The sequence below is a fragment of the Phyllopteryx taeniolatus genome, chromosome 10, assembly GCF_024500385.1.
Source record: "Phyllopteryx taeniolatus isolate TA_2022b chromosome 10, UOR_Ptae_1.2, whole genome shotgun sequence".
In the NCBI taxonomy this organism is placed as follows: Eukaryota; Metazoa; Chordata; class Actinopteri; order Syngnathiformes; family Syngnathidae; genus Phyllopteryx; species Phyllopteryx taeniolatus.
This window is the reverse complement of record NC_084511.1, coordinates 26,416,806-26,437,910: the sequence shown is the minus strand read 5'-3', so window position 1 is coordinate 26,437,910 and position 21,105 is coordinate 26,416,806. Positions and strand designations below refer to the sequence as shown.

The 21,105-nt window shown below is 40.3% G+C and overlaps 1 protein-coding gene across 1 annotated transcript; it reads left to right on the top strand.

Annotated features, from left to right (window-relative positions):
• The first annotated feature begins 1,034 nt into the window (after positions 1–1,034).
• tmem144b (transmembrane protein 144b) lies at positions 1,035–8,627 on the top strand. The gene is made up of 12 exons (XM_061788593.1): positions 1,035–1,320; positions 1,415–1,576; positions 1,807–1,929; positions 3,452–3,551; positions 3,638–3,718; positions 4,381–4,459; positions 4,587–4,666; positions 5,184–5,302; positions 5,395–5,514; positions 6,479–6,576; positions 7,657–7,710; positions 8,444–8,627. The coding sequence occupies exons 1-12, from the start codon at positions 1,245–1,247 to the stop codon at positions 8,525–8,527; spliced, it is 1,176 nt and encodes a 391-aa protein (XP_061644577.1). The 5' UTR covers positions 1,035–1,244; the 3' UTR covers positions 8,528–8,627.
• Positions 8,628–21,105: the final 12,478 nt, after the last annotated feature.

Sequence of the window (21,105 nt, the reverse complement as noted above, 5' to 3'; positions counted from 1 at the left end):
CTTCAACACTTCAAGCTGGAAGCTAATGACGTTTATGTAAGAGCAGTTACTAGCTGGTGCGATAAGCTGCAATTTACATACGATCCAATAGGTTGTCAAATCGCAAAAATAATCGGTGAGTAGTCGATTATCGAGATAATCGTTTGTGGCAGCCGTAATCTCGATTAGGAAGCTCAAGGTGAGCAAAAAAAGAAAATGTCAACCCCTGACTGTTAATAAAGAAACCATTTGTTTTGTCGGCATATTCTCTTATCTCTGAAATCAAGTACGTGAAGGGACACAGCGGCTTGTCGTGAAGAGAATACGATGACTCCTGTTGCTATGGCGACGCTGCCTCGCCAACCGTATAAATTGTTGAATAGGGAGGAACGGGAAGGTGTTTTTTTTTTTATCACCAAGACGGGCGCTAACCTCGTAGTTCAGGGCTGCCACTTCGTTCACGTGTACAAAAAAAAAACATTTAAAAAAAGAGCTGAGAATGAAAAAAAACACTGCATATGTTTTGAAAATACATAATAAGGAATAAGTATAGCACAACAAAGAGGCATTTTTAGTTGATAAAATTCATGAAACCTTCGGATATTGCGACTATCTCCAAACATAAAAGCTATTACTTTTTTCTCGTAGCATGCCAAACATTAGCATAATTTAATAATAATCAAATATATCATAATAATTACAATTAACATTAACAATATAATTGCTGTAATAATGTTTTGCATTTTCTGTAATTCTTTGACTTTTTTTCTTCTAATGTTGCAATTTTATTCACTTCACATTAGGCCTTTTTTTTTTTTTTTTTTTTTTTACAATATAATTTCATAATATTGTGTTTCTATCCTCTGTGACTCTTCCACAATATTGCAACGTTTCTCTCTGAATATTGTTATTTTACTACAATCCACATTCAACTAGATTGTGGCGCCTTTCGCTACACAAAGTAGTAAATTTAATTTAAAGTTCTAGCCTTATTTAAAAGAAGTTTAATTTCCTACGTCACTGCAGTTAACATGCGTCAGACAATTTTTGTTTAAAAAAAAAAACAACCCCCCCCCCACTACCACCACCACCACCAATCGAGGGTTGACGTCATTCAATTAGCGCTGCCCCCTGCTGGTGCAATTCATGCTGTGATTGGTTGATTGACAGCACCTGCTGAGCACTCAGTCCTCCACTTTGACCTCCTGCAGAATCAAACCCCTGCCGAATCCACCGGGCCTGGGTATCACGTTTAATTTTTTAACATGCTCGCGGTCAAATGTATTTTACGTGTCCTGCTTTTGATCGCCTGTTGCTATGGAGAACAGACAACGGCACCAGGTTTGTAAGAAACAGAAAACATCATTTTAGATTATTATTTTTTTTTCTTCCAAAAATGTTAATCCCCCCCCCCCACCCACCCTTTTCCCGTCAGTTGGCCTTGGAGATGAAAAGGTTGAAGAAAAAGATGGAGCCATTGGTTTGAACGCCACCAATAATATGACTCATTACACTTATGGATTTGTGGCAAACATGGCTGCCGTGCTGCTGTACGGAAGCAACGTTGTTCCGATTAAACAGATCGAGACAGGAGATGGTGAGTGTTTCCCCCCCACCCCCCAAGTTTACTTTGAGTACCTTAATTTTAGTTTATTAGCATTGGTGCGTCAAAACTGCTCCCGTTAACAGTAAGGGAGCAATCGAGTGCATTGTTTGCAGTATCTCCTCCAGTATAATTGGGTCTTTGGAGCAGGTGGCTCGTATCTTGATACGTTTGTCTGCACACAATTGCCTATGTGACTACTTTTGTTGTGTTTTCTTGGACAGGAATGTTTTTCCAGTGGGTGTACTGTGCAGCCATCTGGTCAGTGTCCATGGTCGGCGACCTCATCCTCCACTCTCCCAAGTTCTATCCGTTGGCGATGCTCGGGGGAGTCATCTGGGCCACAGGTAAAAGATTGATACCAACAGATGTCCTTGAGATGAAATCGCTCCATATTGCAGTGTGTCACGATCCACAAGTGACAATTATCAATATGATTCTTTTCTGCTCATTTTGTGACACATTTTCACAATCTTTTTCCTGTAACATTGATTTTTGCACTTGGAATTTTCCAATTTATTCTCAAACGAGATTTCAACTGTATTATTGTAACTTTATTTTAGTCATACTGTAATGCAACATTTTTCTTGCGACTGCCACGTTTTCCTCCTAATATTACAGTTAGTCTCATGACATTCTATTTTCTTATTGCATCTTTATTCAGAATTTTTTTTTTTTTTCCCCCCAAATATTCAATTTTTTCACATAACACTTATTTTTCATATTGTATTTTTTTCCCCTTGTAATATTACAACTATACTTGTAACATCTTTCTGCTAATTTTATTCTTGTAACATTTTAAAGAAAATCTAGTGGTGTTGTAGCTTTTTTTCGTGTTTGCCTTTTTATTTTCCTTGTATTATTGCGGCATTATTTTTTGGAACATTACGCCTTTTTTCTCGTAATATTACAACTTCGTTCTGGCAACATGACTTTTTCCATAATATTGCCACTTATTAGTTAATGCAACTGTATTCTTGTGAATTAATTTTTTTTTTTTTTACTTTTTTTTTTTTTTTTTTTTATTTACCCCCCCCCTCCTGAATAGTATAACTTTATTCTACATATATATATATATATATATATATATATATATACATATACAGTGGGTAAGTTTTCAGACCCCCTTAAAATTTTCAGTTATTGCAGCCATTTATCGTTAATTCTTTCCCTCATTAATGTACACGCAGCACCCCATATTGACAGAAGAAAAAAAAATATTTCTGTCAATATGGTGTTGAAATTAGTGAAAAATTTAAGGAGGTCTGAATACTTTCCGTACCCAGTGTATATTTTATTTATTTTTTTTACTTTTTTTTTTTTTTTTTTCCGCCCCTCCCCCACGCTGTATAACAACTTTCTTCTCATAGCACTGTGCCTTTTTTACTCTGAATATTGCATCCGTATTCTGATAACATTATGACTTGTATCTGGTAATATTGAAAACTTTTTCTGAAAACTGCTGCTAGAGTTTTTTCACGTTGCAATAAAATATTGAGGGACACAATTCATTTGGCTTTTTTTCCCCCCACGTTGCATTTTACAGTTGCCAAAACTGGAACAGATCAAGATTTAGCCTCCTGACCTTTTTAGATGGGCTTGAAATCAGAAGCAAGGAAAATTGAATTGAAATGGCGTTTTTGCCTGTCGCCTTGTTTTGAGGGAAGCGAAAGTGAGTGCAGCGTGTCCAATAATTTAGCATACCGGTCTTCATAAAAGCATACACAATGTTTTGAAAAGCTGCCGTAATGGATTGCTTTGTCATCTGTATAAATGCGGACGATTACAAGGTTGAGTTTTCTGTATAATGTGTATTTGTCGTTAAACCCAAAGTCCGCCGTGTATTTCGTCCTTGTGTCTAATTTTCAGGAACCGTAATGATCGTCACCATCATCAAAGCCATTGGCCTCGGCCTGGGGATTTTAATCTGGGGCTCCTCCAGTATGCTGATTGGCTGGGCCACCGCAAGGTGATTTGATTTCAGATGAAGCGGCAAGCCTGCCAGAGTGGGTACTGGCTAATTCCAATGTCTGATTGGCATTTGACTGCGCTCAGGTTCGGCTGGTTCGGGATCCCCGCCGAGGATGTTTCGCGGCCGGCGTTAAATTACTGCGGAGTCGGATTGTGTCTGCTCAGGTGAGGCAGAGATTTTAGTTGAGACTGGGCCCTGATACAAAATCTATTCAAATTTGAATAAAAAGGCAATGTTGGCGTGTTCGCTTATTGAAAGATTGAAGCCGCAGCCACTTTGGCCAACTGAAAATCAATAGATTTTGTCCGTAAAGATGAGTTGTTGAATTCCTGAGCGTTTGACCTTTTGAACTTTGATAAATCACCTGGAAAAACTCAAGACCAGAGATCGCAATAACATTTTTTTTTACTTGCAGGATACGATTCAAATCAATAATGTCTTGGATTGGCATAAAACAGGTTTAGAGAATATATGGCAGTAATACTGTGCTACATCCTTCAAAATCATAAGAAAATGAGCCTGAGATTTTTCATTCTGCTTGACCTAAAAGCCGAACAGGACAAAATAAAAAGAAGAAAATTAGCCTCAAATGACCAAAAATTGCAAATATTTCACCAAAATGTTATGGTCTACTGGTTGAATATCATTCAAAATAAATGTTTCCTTTCCGATCAAAATCAACCAAAAAGTGAGCGGCTGCTGATGAGCACTTTTTTTGTATCCCTTCAGCTACCGGTCTATTTCCATTAGGTCCAAGCTACCATTTTTGGAGATGGAAGAATTAATGGAGCACGTCAGGGTCTGACTTGTTTGGTTTTGGTTCCAGCGGTATCATCTTTTTCTTCGTGAAAACGGACGTGCAGCTGCAGCCCAATCCCGAAGTTGTTCCGTTGCTCATCGACGGGGTCGGTGCATGACTTGACATTTCCGAAGGCATTACGGGTTGTTCTCATACGATGTTTTCATTTTTCTTTTTCTTTTTTTTTTTTTTTTTTTTTTTTTTTTTTTTTTTTTTTTTTTTATCTCTTGCAGCGAACAACCTCTGGAACCTACAGCCCGACTTCGTCCAAGTTCTGGATCGATTCCGTCGGGCCCAAGTGCAGACGCTTTGTGTGAGCCAAAATCGCCGAAAAAAAAAAAAAAAAGATTTCGAATTTTCACTCGGCCGAAAAACGGACTGGTCTATCATAGTGCATGAGGAAGCGGAGTCTGGGGACTCTGAGGCGGGGCTCTCCTATCTCGGGGCTGGAGGTCACCAAGGTGGTTTAAAAACCTCCTCAGTGGCAAAGCCGCCGTGGGTGGATGAGATCCAACTCAAGGTTTAAATTGGCTGAGTTTTTGAAATTGTGGCGTTACTGTATTAGTTTCCTGGTTTATGTGTCCAACTCCAAACTTTGCCGCCTGTCTTTTCAAGAATGGCTTTTTGAGACTTTTTTTCTGGGTCGACTCGTGATAGACATGCCTACCAATTATGATGCCAAGTGAAACTTTTTTTGGGGCGGAATTTTCCGAAATTGCGGAGTTACTATATAGTTTCCAAACGTAGATGTTCACCAGGTTTAACATTCCCGCCAAATATGAATTGTTTACGTATGAAAAAATGGAGTTTTGCATGGCCGCCGTCCTCAGAGGTTGCCTGCTGGCCGTGATGTCGGGCGTCTTGTACGGCTCCTCCTTCGCGCCCATGCTTTACATCAAGACCCATTCGTCATGCCGCGACAGCATTTTCCACGGAGCCAGCGTTTACGGTGCGTATCACTGGACGCTGTTCAAATATGTCCAAAAACGTATTATTATTATTATTATTATTATCATTTAGTTTGTTTGCTTCTGCCTGCAGACCTGGATTATGTCTACGGCCAATCTTGTGGCATATTTGCGGCTAGCACAGTGTACTTCGCCATCTATTGTTTCATCATGAAGAGCAGGCCGAGGATCTACTCCAGAGCTATTCTACCAGGTCAGCCCCACAATTGTGACACTGCACGACTCGGGATGGATTTACATTGAAGTTCCGAGTACCCGATTTCCATTGAGTACCTGAAGCTTTCTGTTTACGTATTTTCAAGTGGCGCTCCTCCATTTCTCCATGTCGTCGGCAATCATTTTCCGTATTTACAGTGATGGTCTGTCATTTTCCACCTCGTGGTTTCGGAATGTCCTTCACTTCTTTCTTATGGGAGGGTAAGGTTTGTTTTTATTTTTGCTGCCATCTTTGTCACAGACAGAAGTGGAGTCCTTTTACTTTTCTTGAATATAGTTACTCTTTAGTATTTTTAAAGTTTTTGTTCATTCACATCTTAATTTTGAATATTCTGTCACGCTGGAGTACAATGAAGTTTACACAGTTCACGAAGTTATTTTTTTGAATTTATTTTTATTTTTTTAATTACCATCAATTTTGTTGACATTTTTGGGATTTTTCACACTGAAGCATTTATTAAAAGTAATTTCTGTTTCTATTCATTTACTTTTATAATCTTTAACATTCTCGTTGCCCTGCGAGTCTTTAAAAAAAAAAATGCAAAAACAAATCAAGTAATTTTTAACATTTTATGCTTAACATTTGTGGGATTACATATTTTGTTTGTTGCATTTTATTTTTTTTACGACACTGAAACCTTTTTATTTATTTGTTCCCCCCCCGATGGTCATGAGACTGAAGTTTATTTGTTGGATTAGATTACATTTTTAGTTCATTTCCATCAGTTTTTAACAGACCCTAATTGTCACGCAAGTATTAAAAGTTAACCTCATGCATATTTGTAAAGCAACACAAAAGTGTTTTTTTTTTTTTGGTATATGCTTAACTGCAGACAGCTGTTTTCATGGGGCGGCTCATGTTAAGTACAAATCAGACTTAAAAAAAGAAAAGTCTGTTTTATTACACTCATTTTTGCCAAATAACGATTTGCTGCTTGCAGGCCTGTTGTCGGGGTTGATGTGGGCATTGGCCACTTACTGCTGGTACCTGGCCAACAACTACCTGAGCGCAGTGGTCACGTATCCCATCGTAACCGCGGTGAGTATGCGCCGTTCAAAAACGTTACGGTAATGTTGGGTTGGGGTTACTTTTTTATTTTATTTTTTTCTTTTTTTTGCGTTTGAGATGTCCTGTCTTCAAAAATGAAGCCGAAAGTACGATTGTGCTTCTCTCCCTATGCAGCTCCGACTAGCCGGCCAACTTGACTTTGCTGTTACAATTTGCCTCATTATTATTTTGTATAAATGTCAAAAGGTGAGTTTGACTTAAAGGTGCAGTATGCAGTTTTAAGTAGCACGCCCAAAACGATCTATTGAACAAATGCCATTCGGCTGTTGTTAAACCAGTATGAAGCCACACCTGAGATCCCACCCATCAAATTTTCGTCCTTTCAATACGTCGCCCGTGCAAGAGATTTTCCGTTTTTCTCGCCATGTCCATGAGCTGCGCGTTGAAGCCCTATTTTGTATTTTTCCATACAGAGCACCGTCCCACCCCACATTCTAACATCTTAATTTGTAATTATTTTTCTTTGAAACTTTGTCATGTTAATCAAAACATTTGCATAATTTTTTTTAAATGCATTTCGTTTGTTACAACTGTACTTCATGTTTTTATTTTTACATGCGTTGTATGCTTATTCACGTTGAATTGTTTCAGTTTTCATTTGGTGCCTTCATACACTAATTTTGATCTATTTGTGTATATTGTTTACACTAAAACTTGTGTATTTTTTTGACTTTTTAAAATCTTTAATCAGAGTTTTAGTGTAATTTAAATGACTATTTGTGCGCTTTTTTTATATTGTTTTCCTGCTGCAGCAGTGAGCCACCTGTCCTAAAAAGTGTGCATGCTTATTTATCAGCGTTTCGTGATTTCTGAATGCATTCTGTCCGCCCCCCGCCATCTGTCCAGTGTTCTTATCGCAATCCGCCAGTTTCCCTGATCCTGTTTTTCCCTCAAATTCAACCATTCTGCACAGTCATGCTTGACTGTCTTCAATGGCCCAACACACACATGCACACACACACACACGGATACATACACGAGCCGGCGTCCTTCATAATTGCTCAATTAAAAGGCGACGCTCCAATGTTTTGTTTTTTTTTCCCTCTGCAGGGATACGGGCTGGTTGCAGCACTCTGGGGAAGCCTGGTGTTCAGAGAGATTAAGGTAAAAAACAAAGGCTTTCAATAGAAAGCACATCTTCCTTCCTTCCTTCCATACTATACACTTCCCTCCATTAAATTCTTTTCCTTCCTTCCTGTCATACAGCATTGTTTCCTTCCTTCCTTTTCATGGATCCTTGTTTCCTTTCTTACATTTGCTCCCTCCCTTGCATCATTCTTTCCTTCCTTCAATACAATGTTTACTTCCATACATCCTTGTTTGTTTCCTTCCTTCCTTCCTTCCTGTAGATACTAGAATAGGCATTTTTACAGAGATTCCTTTTTTTTTTTCTTCCTTATTTACGTCATTACACATCAATCCATCCATTCTCTCCGGGGGGGGGGGGGGGGGTGACCTGACCTGCGTCCGTGCAAGGGAATCCTAGATCCGTTTGTTTCTTTCTTCATAGGGGTTTTTGGAGCCATGTTTTGTCCTTGCACATCCTTCCTCCCTTTTAATTTTTACTTTTCATACATACCCTTGTTTCCTTTTCCCTTTTCATCGATCCTTGTTTCATGTCCTCATTACTTCCCTCCCTTTCTTGCAGCCTTGCTTCCTTCCTTTCATAGATCCTTGTTAACTTCATTCCACTCTTCTTGCTTTCTTACATTGTTTCCTTTCCATCCTTCTTCCTTGTTTCCCACCTTTCCATCCTTCTTTCGAATAGCTATAAAAAAAAATTCCCACAATTTTTATGGTGTTTAAAATGCTTCAGTTTTTATCGCTTTATCCTCAGGGGTTTTTGAACTTCTTAATCTTCTCCCTGGCGTCCTGCGTGGTGTTGACCGGCTCCTTGTTGACGGCCATCTCCAATCTGTAATCACGTATATGTACTGTAATCTTTTTTTTATATATGCACTTGTAGCATGCTGAGTGTTTTGCAACAGCTTCTGATTAATAAACAACAAATCTGTTGAATGAATGTTAAAAAAAAAAAACTGTCACGCATCAATTCTGTGGAGGAAAAAAAACATATTTGCAATATTTACAGAGGTCTGACTATATTAGCTGGAAATCTATACACATTAACTAAATTAGTATTTTCAGCGTTTTTCAACTATCTCAAGGCAAAAAAAGTCAAGGTTTTTGTGATATAAAAAAAAATAATTAAATCACAAAATCTTTAAAAAGCAAGCTTTAGTAAAAAAAAAAAAATGTAATCGAAATGTGGTTGCAAAAGTATAAACACCCTCATAACTGGGGATGTGGCTGTGTTCAGAACCCACCACGTTCAAACTCGTTAAATGGGAGTCGGCACACGCCTGCCACCAATCAAAGTGCTTCTGGTTAACCCCAAATCAAGTTCAGCTGTTCTAGTAGGCTCTTCCTGACCTTTTGATTTGCTTTTGCTATATAGACAAGTGTGATGTAGACACTGCCTCGTGGGAAGTTGGGGAAAAAAATGTCCAACTTCCCAATTTGTCCCCCCTACGTAGTGATGATTCAATTTGTGTTATAAACAATGATCCAACAATAAGTCTGCCGTGAGGTTGTAAATTGAATGAATCGGCTTTGGAGACAGAAAATAAATGGAATAGAATGTGAAAGTGTGAAGACAGTACGAGCAAAGGTTGGAGTTTTAATTAGTTCCAGCAGGAGCGGGTGCAGGACAAACACGGCATTCGAGAATTGTAGGTGCGGTGGCTCTGACTGTAAAGGGGACACGGCAGTTCCTCTTCCTCTCCCCACCGATGTGGAACAAAAGCTGATTGGATAAGCCTGACCGCGTACGGCACGGTGGCAACGCCATCTCATAACAACTCAAATTGTCGTCCTCACTAAATTTCAAACTGTTCCCCAGTGTGTTGTCAGCGTCCATACAACAGACAACCGCGCGTGTGTGTTATTGTCGGTAGCGCTGACACGATAAAGTTAATGATGAAAATTAAGACTGTAATTTTAGACGCGAAGCTGCATTATTAAAGGCTGCGAATGCATGCTGCTGTACCGAGGGTGGCATTTGAATGAGTCGGCAGGCTGGACACAGATTTAAAAATCACTTCAAATTAAAATAGTAGGTCGATGTGGGGAAGAGAGATCTCCGAACGCGCTGGGCTCGGCGGGATTCGCCTGCCGCTTTGTTTTTGTAAGCATTTATCATTTATCAAGGTGTCTGCACCCCGTACACACGGTCACCTGGTTGCATCCATCTTGACTAATTTAATACTTGCAGGTGGCAGAAGTACGTTGTACTGAAGTAGAAGTACAGATGCTTGTTTTAAAAAAAAAAAAAAAGTACTGATTTATCGCCACTGTTTAAGCGAAAGTACAGACTGTGAAATGTAATGAAGTACAAAAGTAAAAATAAATGTTTACTGTCAGTTTTATCCAATACCCATTTTGACCCAGCAGCCGCACTTTGCTTCAGATTGAAATTGCATGCGAAGTGGGTTGAAGAGGCTTGTAATTGGCAAATTCCTGTTTCTGTCCCTCTTCACATCGCCAACTATAATGTTTTCACGCACTTTTCATTTGAATGATTTTCCATAGTCAGGGTAATGTGCTAAATGTGTTACTTATCCTTAGCATAATTGTCCAAGTCAGTTTTAATTTACTGTTACCAAATCAGTAAAAAAAAAACTTCCCCCTGAAAATGCTCAAATATGACTTAGCCAACTATGCTATGATGCTAACAATATTTAGTTTACTCTTGGAGTAAAATAGCGCCAGGTGAGGCCGACAGTACTTTGCAACACTGAAGAGGGCGCACGAGAGCATACGATCACATTCTTTGAAAACATCCAAACCAGGACTACTCATCATAACGGCATCTAATTTAAAAAAGGAAGACCAAACCTGGAGCTTAAAGAACCGCTTCAAACAGGTCCGAAAATAACCCGCTGTTTTCAAACGCATGTATGGTACACTCATGAGGACAGATTGTGAAAAAAATCTTCAAAAAGAGGCTTCAAGCTGTTTAATGCCACTCCCAGTTTATTGTTAAAGTAAACCGAAAAGAAAGACAATTACAACCAAATAACGTTACCTTAAAGTCTGCGAGCTTATTGCTAACACACAATGGGAAAAGCCATAGACAGGCAAACGAATAGCAGCTATGTTTCGACGTCACAAGATTCCAATAAATCTCAATTTCCGAGGAAATGATGTCACACACACACACGAAACCAAACAGAAAAAAACCCTGCAAAAAAAACTGGCGGTCGAATCGCTGTCGCACATAACTTCATTAAATTTCTAAATATACAGCGGAGCATAAATTCAATTTCCTCATGAGTGATTGTAAGTGCGGCACAATGGCCGACTGGTTAGTGCGTCTGCCTCACAGTTCTGAGGACCGGGGTTCAATGCGTGGAGTTTGCATGTTCTCCCCGTGCCTGCGTGGGTTTTCTCCGGCCACTCCGGTTTCCTCCCACATCCCAAAAACATGCGTGCTAGGTTGATTGAAGACTCTAAAATTGCCCGTAGGTGTGAATGGTTGTTTGTTGATGTATGCCCTGCGATTGGCTGGCAACCAGTTCAGGGTGTACCCCGCCTCTTGCCGAAGATAGCTGGGATAGGCTCCAGCACGCCCGCGACCCTCGTGACGATAAGCGGCTCAGAAAATGGATGGATGGGATTGTAAGTGGTATAACGTTGTGTCTCTGTTGGTAGAGTGGGTCATCCAATGACTATTTGTTGCGACCGTCCGGCTGTCAAAGTGTCCTTGGGCAAAACACCGAACCCTAATTTGTCTCCGGGTTGGCATTTTAACATGAGAAAATGTCCTTGATTGCCTTCTCAGGTGAAACAAAGAAAATTAATAACATGAAGTTTTATTTGAATTCAAAATTTCACACAAATTCCAGAGGTAGAATGACTGTCCCAGAAGACTTGAGCAAATAATTTTTTTTTTTAAGGAATTAACTCCAAGGAAAGAAATCTTGTAACCTTCTTCCTAAAATTCAATCAGCATGATGCATGACTGCAATAAATATCAACAAAACTTAAAAAACCGCAAAACTCAGCAAAACATCATTAAATCTCCAAATATACTGCAGAGTTCAAGATGAATTTCCCCAATGAGAGATTATAATGAGCATAACGAATAAAAATGAAAAAGACTCGGACTCACTGTCACACGACACTTTAATAAACAACTTCACACAAAACCACGCTCGAAAGATTCTGAACTACGAAGATAAAAAGGTTTGATCAGCATGGTAAAAGTCAACTTTCAGCTTTTAAAATGTCTATTAAAACACACACACACACGACTGCATTAGACATTACATCGCATCCAAATGTAGCGCGTCTTTGGGGATGTTGTTTACCCTGCTGCACTTTGATTGACACATTCAACCTCTGAAAACTTTCCCAAGTCTGTTGAAGTTATCGGTCACCCAGCCGCTTCACGTCACACGCCGACATTTCCTCACATGAGATGGAACTGAAATCAACACCAGCATGCTTTTTTTTTGTTTTTTTTTTTTAAAACCCTCACTGCAGAGCAAAACACCTTTTGTAAAGTAAGCTTGATTATTAGTATTACTTTTTGTAAAAAAATAAATAATAAATGAACAAATGAAGGGATCGTATAGTGATACATTTATTTTAAATGTAAATAAATCATAGTATACTAATAGAAACAATTCAAACGAAATGTATATAAATACCTAGTAAATACAATTATACACATGATTTGCAAAATATTAAAAAAATTCCCATCTTAAATGTTTATTTTATATAAGAAATATAAAAATAAAATGCAAAAATATAATAAAAACAGTGTATTTCATATTTATTATAATGATATAAAAACAAATAATAAAATAAACTCAAACAATTGAATACAATTCCAAATGTTTGATTTTCATGAATGAAATCCAAGTATTATTTTTTTACAATTTTGTCAAATATTTAAATACATGGTGGCACGGTGACCGACTTGTTAGCACATCTGCCTCACAGTTCTGAGAACCGGGGTTCAAATCCCGGCCCCGCCTGTGTGGAGTTTCCATGTTCTCCCCGTGCCTGCGTGGCTTTTCTCCGGGCTCTCCGGTTTCTTCCCACATTTTTTATTCAATGTCATTAAAAACGTATATTAAAAAAATATTACAGTATATAAACATAGGACATTTTCTAGCATGCAATAAAAGATCTTATACATACTATTAAACTTTTATTAACTTGTATTCATTGAGAGCTTCTATGGCACCTACACGTCAAATCCGCATTCCCCCCCCCCCCCCGCCCCCCCCCCACATCTGGGGGAATTTGCATTGTAAAGCAGCAGAGAGGTTAAAAAAAAAAACAACAACAACCCAAAAAACACTATCTGCTTTGCCAGGATCAGCTAGGAGATTAGGTGAAAGTCTTGATTCAAGAGGAAGCTATTGCAGCTTTTCCAATAAATCCCCTTCCTTAAACCCCCTCCTCCTCTTCCTCGGGGCGTTTTAGCGTCTGACAAACAGGCTACAAAACCAAATACAATCACACTGGATCTGAAAAAGTACCTTAACTCTCAATAAAAACCAAGACAAAATTGTTGGCTGCCATCCGAGAACACCCATAATGGCCGCTGAAAGAACCTGAAACTTCAGATTTCAGAGTACCCTGCATGCGGATCGAAGAGGCCTCGTGCTTGATGTAAAGCAGCCCCAGGACAAAGCGGAGCCTCCTCCATGTTTCTCAGTGTAGGGTACAGTATTCTACTGTGAAACACGGCGTAGACTCGGTTTTGTTCTGGATCCGCTTCGCTCCGTCCGTGCAGGATTCAATGAAATCTCAAGACGTTCCAGGCATTCTCGAGCGAAGCGTGACAGAAAACGCACTAGCGAAAAATAGCAACATCATCAAAACATCAAAAATCAAATCAAAAATACATTGCCGCCTTAAGAAACGAGTGACCCGGGTTTCAAGTTTTTCGAGATACCGGCCGTCATTTGGACATTTTTTATTTTTTTTGCTTTGACTTGCGAGCAAAAACGTTTGATACGAGCACTGTATGGCAGCAGCAAACTCAATTCACTACACAACAAGCCGATTCGAGTTTCGGTTTACTGTCAAACAAAGAGATTTACACGTTGTCTATTTAAAACAACAATTAACTTTTTTTTTAAGTCTGTTGGGCTTAATGCTACCAAACAATACAAAATGCAGGAGACGAATAACCAATCGCATCAGTGTTGCAGTGTTATTACCTTTCAAGCAACGGATATACAAACACAAATAGTGGGGCAACACATAATGATAAAACATCACTCACAGGTGTATATTATTAATCCTCTGCGAAGAAACGACGAATATTACTGCGGCTTACAGAGGAGTTTTGACCGGCTCCGTGGACTTGATATTCGTATTTGTGTATTGTACTGCCACCCTAGGTGGTCAAGGAGCACACACCAGGAGTAGAACAATATCCGATTAATTGAAGCAAAAACGGTTTAATTCTTTACATTCTAATAAATTGTCATTACTGTATGTTTTTATGAAGTACACAATTGTAGCGTGCTATTTACTCATCAAAAAGGACATTGAAAAAACATTTTTGTGGGGTAGGCTGGAACGTATTAAGAGCATTTCCACTCATTTCAATGGGAAAGATGATTTGGTCGCAGAATGAATTAAGCTTGTATCTTAAAGCACCTCTGTCGTCGGAAGAAATCTCATGGACTGATTTTGCTTTGAAAAATAATTCTGTTGGACCACATAAAATGAACACATTTCTACTTCATTTGTATTCATTATTATTACTTTTGTCACTTTTAAGTTAGTAACCGCTGTGGGTTTTTTTCTTGAATGGAAGGCTACCAACAATTTTAGATTATGCTTTAAAACCATCTGCTTCATATTTGACATAATCCATGGAATTATTATTGTTACTGGAAAAGACTGAGCATAAAGGAACATGATAAAAAGTACCTTTATCTGGATATGGCTTTGGGTCTTGATTATCATCCTTTAAAATCCATGGTATTTTGATTTGATGCGGATTTATAAATCCATGGATTTTATTATTATTGGTAAATAAAAGTTGCAGAGGGAGATGAACATGATGAAAAGAAACCGAATATACAGTACAGAGATTTGACCTCGTTACAGTACATCAAAAAATAATTTAGTACAGTCAAATATTTGCCAGTGGGCGAAGGTGCTCAGACCATCTTGCTTGCCAGGAACCCCCAGGACACAAAAGCCAAGGAGCAACAGAGACCCTCGCACCGAGGAACCCCAAAGCGCACAAGGCACACTGCGAGGGCATTGGGTGGGTAGGACCCAAGGAACCGTCAAAACCAACCCCACCCGGCGACCGCAGCCCACCGTCACTCTGCCATCACCCACCCCCAAACATCCCCGTTGAGCCAAGTAGCGCCCGCCAGCCCACAAGGCCCAGGAGCAGACGAGGGGCCAGCGGAGCAGCCCCAGCACCAGGCCACTCGCGTCACCACCAGTAAGGGGCCCGCCCACCTGTGAAGTGCATCGAGAGGAGGATGCTCGTAGAGCCCCAGCCAAAGTGAGGTTGTCAGTGAGGGCAAAGCGAGTCCACCGCCCCCCGGTCATCCCCGCAGAGAGACCCCAATGGCCCTCCAGAAGCATGGGAGTGCTGGCAGGATCCCCATAGACCCAAAAGGGTGCAGCCAGCCCAGGCAGAGCTGGGTATCACAACCAGCGAGGGGCACACGCTCACAGCACCAAGCATCTGTGCTCCCCCAGCAGCCACCCCCCAAACAGCAAACCCAAGACCACCCTGCAGGCTAGGTCCGGTGAACCCCCAGGGTCACCCAGCCTACGGAAACACTGCCGACCCAAGAGTGAAGGGGTGGCGTGGGAGGGGTGAACAAAGGGGGAGGCAGGAACCACCCTACGCCACGCGGAAACCAGAGCACCCCAGCCGACACCTTCCAGGTAACCTCCGGGCCCACACATCATTTCACAGTAACAAAGAGTCAATCGATGTAGATATAGACATAGATCCGAAGAGATCTCTTGATTGACAGTGTTGTAATTGAATCTGGTGTCAGTGTGTTGAATCTGGATTCTCTTGATACGGTATCAAGTCGTTGTGTTCATACAGAAATATTCATCCCCCACATCCATCCGAGCGTCCTCATCAGTATTCCTCTTGCGCTTGCAAATATATTTTATGAATCTGTCCAGTCTCAGGTTGTGAAGGGATTTCAATCAAATGTTTTTGTGTCCAACTTGTCCACAGTGACGGCACACACGAAACACTACGTAGACACGTCGCTATGATTGCATCGTGTTTCCAGCAGCTTGCGTGCGGGTGTCAGCGGTGACTCTACCCAAAACAGGACCGCTCCAGGCAAGAAAGGTTACCGTGTGCTCTCATTTTGTTGCACCGACCGGACCCTAGACTGAGCCTTGACATCCGTGTTGTTATCTGTAATCTGTTGTTAACCCTTCATCCGTCTTTTCCCCAGCGTGTTTCATGTGTTGGATCTAAGTTCACTTGATAGCAAGTCTTCGTGTTCATACGGAAATATTAATGTCGCACATCCATTCAACCGCCCTCATCAGTATTCCTCCCACTCTTCAATATATATTATTAATTTAGCCGAGTCCTTGTCCAATCACTCGCTTTTGAATGTTGAGAGGAGGCGTCTTGAGTTGTGAGGCGACTTCAGTCACGTTCTTTTGTGTCAAACGTGATTGCACCATGTTACAGCAGCCTGTGTGTGTGCACTCTTTGGTTGTGTGTGTGTGTGTGTGTTTAGTGTATAAAGGGTCATAACACCGCAAGTATGCTATCTTCGCCCGTCAATGGCGTTTTCCGGTATGTATTAGCATTAAGCTTGCAGGGGCATTCTTAAGGCAGTTTGATTGTTTTGAATAAATGCCATTCTCTTTGTTTTATGTTTAGTTTGACTTCAAACTTTAAACAACCTCTTTTTTGAAGAATTATTCACGATATGGCAAACTGCTGCTTATTGTTGAGTGTGTGGAGTTCACTGCCAACATACAGCGCTAGTCTCTGGTGTTTATGCTCACAAGTCAGAGCAAAAAAAATTGGGCGAATGACAGCTCATATCTCATAAATCTCCAAAGTCGGGTCAATCGTGTCTCATAGCACCACTTTTGATCAACGAGTTTAAAAAAAAACAATCACCGAGCCGATCGCAAGATGGATCCACGTGTCTGTTTAAATGACCTGTTCATTTACCGTATATACTTGTGCACTTAATTGTTATTTGTTCCTCTATTTATGCCAGCGAGGCATAGTGACAGACAGAACAAATCAATGCTCTTCTATTCGATGGCAGGAAGTACATACAGTAATTACTGTGTGACATGTTGTTTGTTGGTGTGCCGGAAGATTTCCCAATTGTAAAATATGTTCCTTGGCTCCATAAAGGTTGGAAATGACTGCTCTAGTCAGGTCATGTATTCTAATCAGTCAGGTCAAACCAACATTACAACGTGACAGAAATAATGGGTGCGAACGTACTGTAATTAAATAACTTTATTGTAATTAATTGACTTCACCCACACCGAAACTTTAGAGCGCATGATTCAACAGAACGGCGGCATGTTTGCGTACAAGCGTTAGTGCTAGCAGTGGCTTGCTAGGCTGCATAACGTTTTGTTGCCTGCTTGTGAGCCGTATCGCATTCAAAGTACGTGAACATACCTCAAGCAAACCTTCAACGAACGTCCTCTCCTGAGCAGCGGTGACCACCAGCACACGTTTCTCCCCATTTCGTCCTTAGAATTATTCATCTTATTATCTTCTTCTTATCTAATGTTATTATATTGATTCTGATAATACAGTCGGCGCGATCCACTCTTGTTGTCGTAGCCACGGTAACGGGTGTATCCGGTCGCATTTGACAAGATAAAGCAACCTTTTATTGCTCAGTGACTGTTTTTTCTCAATGTCCTTTTGTCTCAAAAGTACTCTCTGTCAATTGTACGAGAGCGGCTCCGATTACCGGAGACAAATTCCTCGTGTGTTTTTGACATACTTGGCAAAATAAAGATAATACTGATACTTTTTTTTTAATCTGCGCTAGGTAAACCACATATTACAAAACAGCCACAAAAGTAGCCGATCCACGGTGGCCATGGCAACAGCAAGACCCACTATTTTCTTGATTATGAGTCATTTCAGCATCTCAATTTGTTGTGCTGTTATTTCAAAGCTCAAATTATTACTTACAGGTAATCATTCAATTTTCTAATGAAATATAGTTAATAATAAGCCTTTTGGCTGCTTGCTTTGTTGAATTGCCGAATGACTTGAACATCACAGCACGTGTCCTTCACGCGCAGACACACGTCTTTGTTTAATGGTAAATATACTACTGCCATTTGTGCTCTTCCCTTTTCCCTTTGTTTAGCCAGGTAAGGCAATTGAGAACAGTTTCTCGTTTACAATGCTGACCTGGAGGTAATTTTCGGGTTCCACAGCCGGACGACTCCTCTTGACCGACTGAGCCAGAAGCGCTACCTGGCTCCAGGGCAGCATTGTAGGGTTGGAAAAGTTTGGGCATATTTCCTAGAAAATAGTGCTGGAACAAACTTTCAACAGTGTACAAGTTTGTGAGTGCTAATTGGGATTGAGAGGTACGCGTCAAACCTACTTGAGTAACCCGAGGATACGCAATGCTAGCATGCAGCTAAAGTCGACTTCAAAAGCAGTCGGCATATACAGCAAGTGGGATGTATACGCAAACTGTTATCATTCCTACGCCTTTTACCTGATATGCATGTAAGTACCCTCAAAGTAAAGCTGAAAGACTGCAGTCAAAGCACATCTTGTACGTTTCAATTTGAATACATTGTGATGGTGTTCAGAGCCAAAAAGATGAGAATAGTGTCCATGTCCAATGAATAAGTGTATGGGGTGAACTTCATGCATGAGCTGAGCTCAATTCATGAATGATTGTCATTAGGGGGATAATATAATCACTCCTCGAACCCTATTGGAGATGAATTACAAAACATGTCTATGTGCGTCGTATAAGACGTAATAACTTGAGCTTTTATTTAGGAGAGTAATGATTAGATCAGTGTTTTCCAAAGTTTGTTGAGCCAAGGCACATATTTTACAATTCAGAACCGAATTTGAAGCTGGGAGCTTAGAAATGGGCTGATAGTTGCTATGAACAAAAGGGTCAAGCTTGTTTTTTTTTTATTATTAGAAGTAGCTTCACATAACCAGAAACCAGTGATAAATTCAATTCAATTCTTTCTTGTTGCTGTTTTAAAGCCGCGTTCTGCAACGCCAATATCAAGCAGATAGATTGTCCCTGTTCCTGCAGGGCAAAGAGCCTTCTGGATCTATTCCGGGAGGCTCCCGTGAATATGGCGAGATAACAAATAATTGTCGCGAACAGCAACTTCTCACTGTCAGAGATTTTGGCGCTTTTCTCTAGCATGCCAGTGGATTATGAAACTAAGACTCCAGCAGTTTGCTGTCAAACTTGTGCCGTTAGCTCTCCAAATTGGAGTGACAGACTGTGAAACGTCTTTTTCAAGGAACCGCGGGATGTTTTATCTCCAACAGGGGGTAAACAAAAAAAGGCGATCAGATTTAGATGTCGCTCAAAGCGTCAGCTTTGTTTTCGACATGGGCGGAGGATAAAAGCTAATTGAAAAGCTAACATGGGTACGAGGCTCAGCTCGTCCCGCCCGACTTGGACGAAACGCGCCCCGGGGCCAGCAACACACATCCGTGACTATTTTGTTCTCTGCACTATTTTTTGAGATCCTGCAAAATGTGCCACATCAGAGCCATAACAGAAGATTTGGCATTTAGGGTGCCTTTTTACACAGATCCCAATGAAGGCAGGATGCTACCGTGACAAGATACAATTACAAACACAAAGCGCTTTTCATGCAAATTGCAGGATGAGCATCAGGCTAGGACTCCACATTTCACTCGTTTCCAGGAGACTTTTCAGTGCCTGGGTAGATGTCTACAGTATTTGAGGGAGGCATTTATTTCTCTCCCTAATTCAGGACGAAGATGACCTCCGTCCTAATGGTCGTGATAATGTCACAGCTATAATAAATTGTTCAAAACATGGATGTCTTATTACCTGTTTTTATTTTCCTGATTGGAAAAGGAATGAGTTTATTCGATGGAGGTGTTTATTTTTTCAAAGGGGTTGATGTACTGGGGTGAAAATGTTAACCTTATTAATACCAAATGTGGCAAATGTCACAGCTCTAGAAAGTCATTTACAAAATTCATTCTGACCTGTTCCTTCATCCCCATTGGGGGACAGGAAGGCATTGCTTTTCCCATGCTTTGTTAAGGTCTACATTATTTGAGAGGACCATTTATTTATTGGAAATGTAACCTCCCTAATAATTGCCCTATGGGGATAGTTTCCTGAATCTGAACAACTTGTCGTCACAATGTCACAACTCTAGAAAGTGCTGAACGTTTTTTATTTTTTATTTTACTGATTGATGAAAAGGGAGACATTGATTTTTCAAACTCAGCAGTTAACTCTCGTCTGTAAAAAGTAGTGTCGATGAATTCAGGTCTTTCAAGTTATTTTTTCCCCTGGTGTGTTTATTTAAGAAGTACTTAATTTTGGGTTCAAGTTACTACCCATTTTGTTCCTGATGGTATTTATGTGAAGGAGGTGTTTATTTTTCAGCTTCAGTTTCTGCCCATTTGAGGGAGGCGTCTATTTTTCAGACATAGTCGTTTTGTTATTAAATATCCTTGTTCCGAGATTCATGCAGTTTTTACTTGGGTTTTTTTTTTTCCTGATGGAGTGGAAAGGAAGGCATTTATTTGAGGGACGTGCTTATTTTTCAAATTCAGCATTTAATCCTTGCGTATAATCAGTAGCATGTCTGAACTCAGGACATTAAATGTCACTGTTTTATTGCCCCTGATGGTGTCTCCTTGAGGGAGGTATTTATTTTTGGGGAGCTATCGCTAGTCATTTAATGCATGTGAATGAACAGTAGTGTCTATGAAGTGACATAATTACACTTATTACAAGGTTTTTTTTTGATGGAGGAAAAGGGGAGGCATATATTTGTTTATTTTTTAGACTTCCCAGTTTACTCTCACATTTCTTTCCCCAACTATTTGAGGAAACATTTATTTTTCAGCTCAAATTGCTACTTTTTTTTTCCTGATGGTGAAGAGACTCGGCAGTTAGCCCTCGTGTGAATGGTACTGTAGGGTTTTTACGAACTGAAATCATTCCACTACTGATGGGAGGGGGAAAGTGAATGTTTTATTGATGAGAGGCATTTCTTTTGGAGACTTGGCAGTTAAACATCAAATTTAGTTTTGCATGACTTTGGCACACGTACACAGCGAGCAGTGAGAACATCCGCCGCGCTGAGAGTCTTTTTGCATTCCCCTCCTCTAATAGGCCCTCACTCCCGCTCCACCCTCTCCGCGCCTCCTCCCGTGCGTCATGGCTCCACTTCAACCTTTCTCTAACGCAAGTGTCGCCAGCTACA

Coding starts and splice junctions, on each gene's coding strand:
- tmem144b (XM_061788593.1), top strand. CDS start 1,245: ATGCTCGCGGTCAAATGTATTTTACGTGTCCTGCTTTTGATCGCCTGT. Junction 4,460..4,586: donor TTCCGTTGCTCATCGACGGG/GTCGGTGCATGA, acceptor TATCTCTTGCAG/CGAACAACCTCTGGAACCTA. Junction 7,711..8,443: donor TGGTGTTCAGAGAGATTAAG/GTAAAAAACAAA, acceptor CTTTATCCTCAG/GGGTTTTTGAACTTCTTAAT.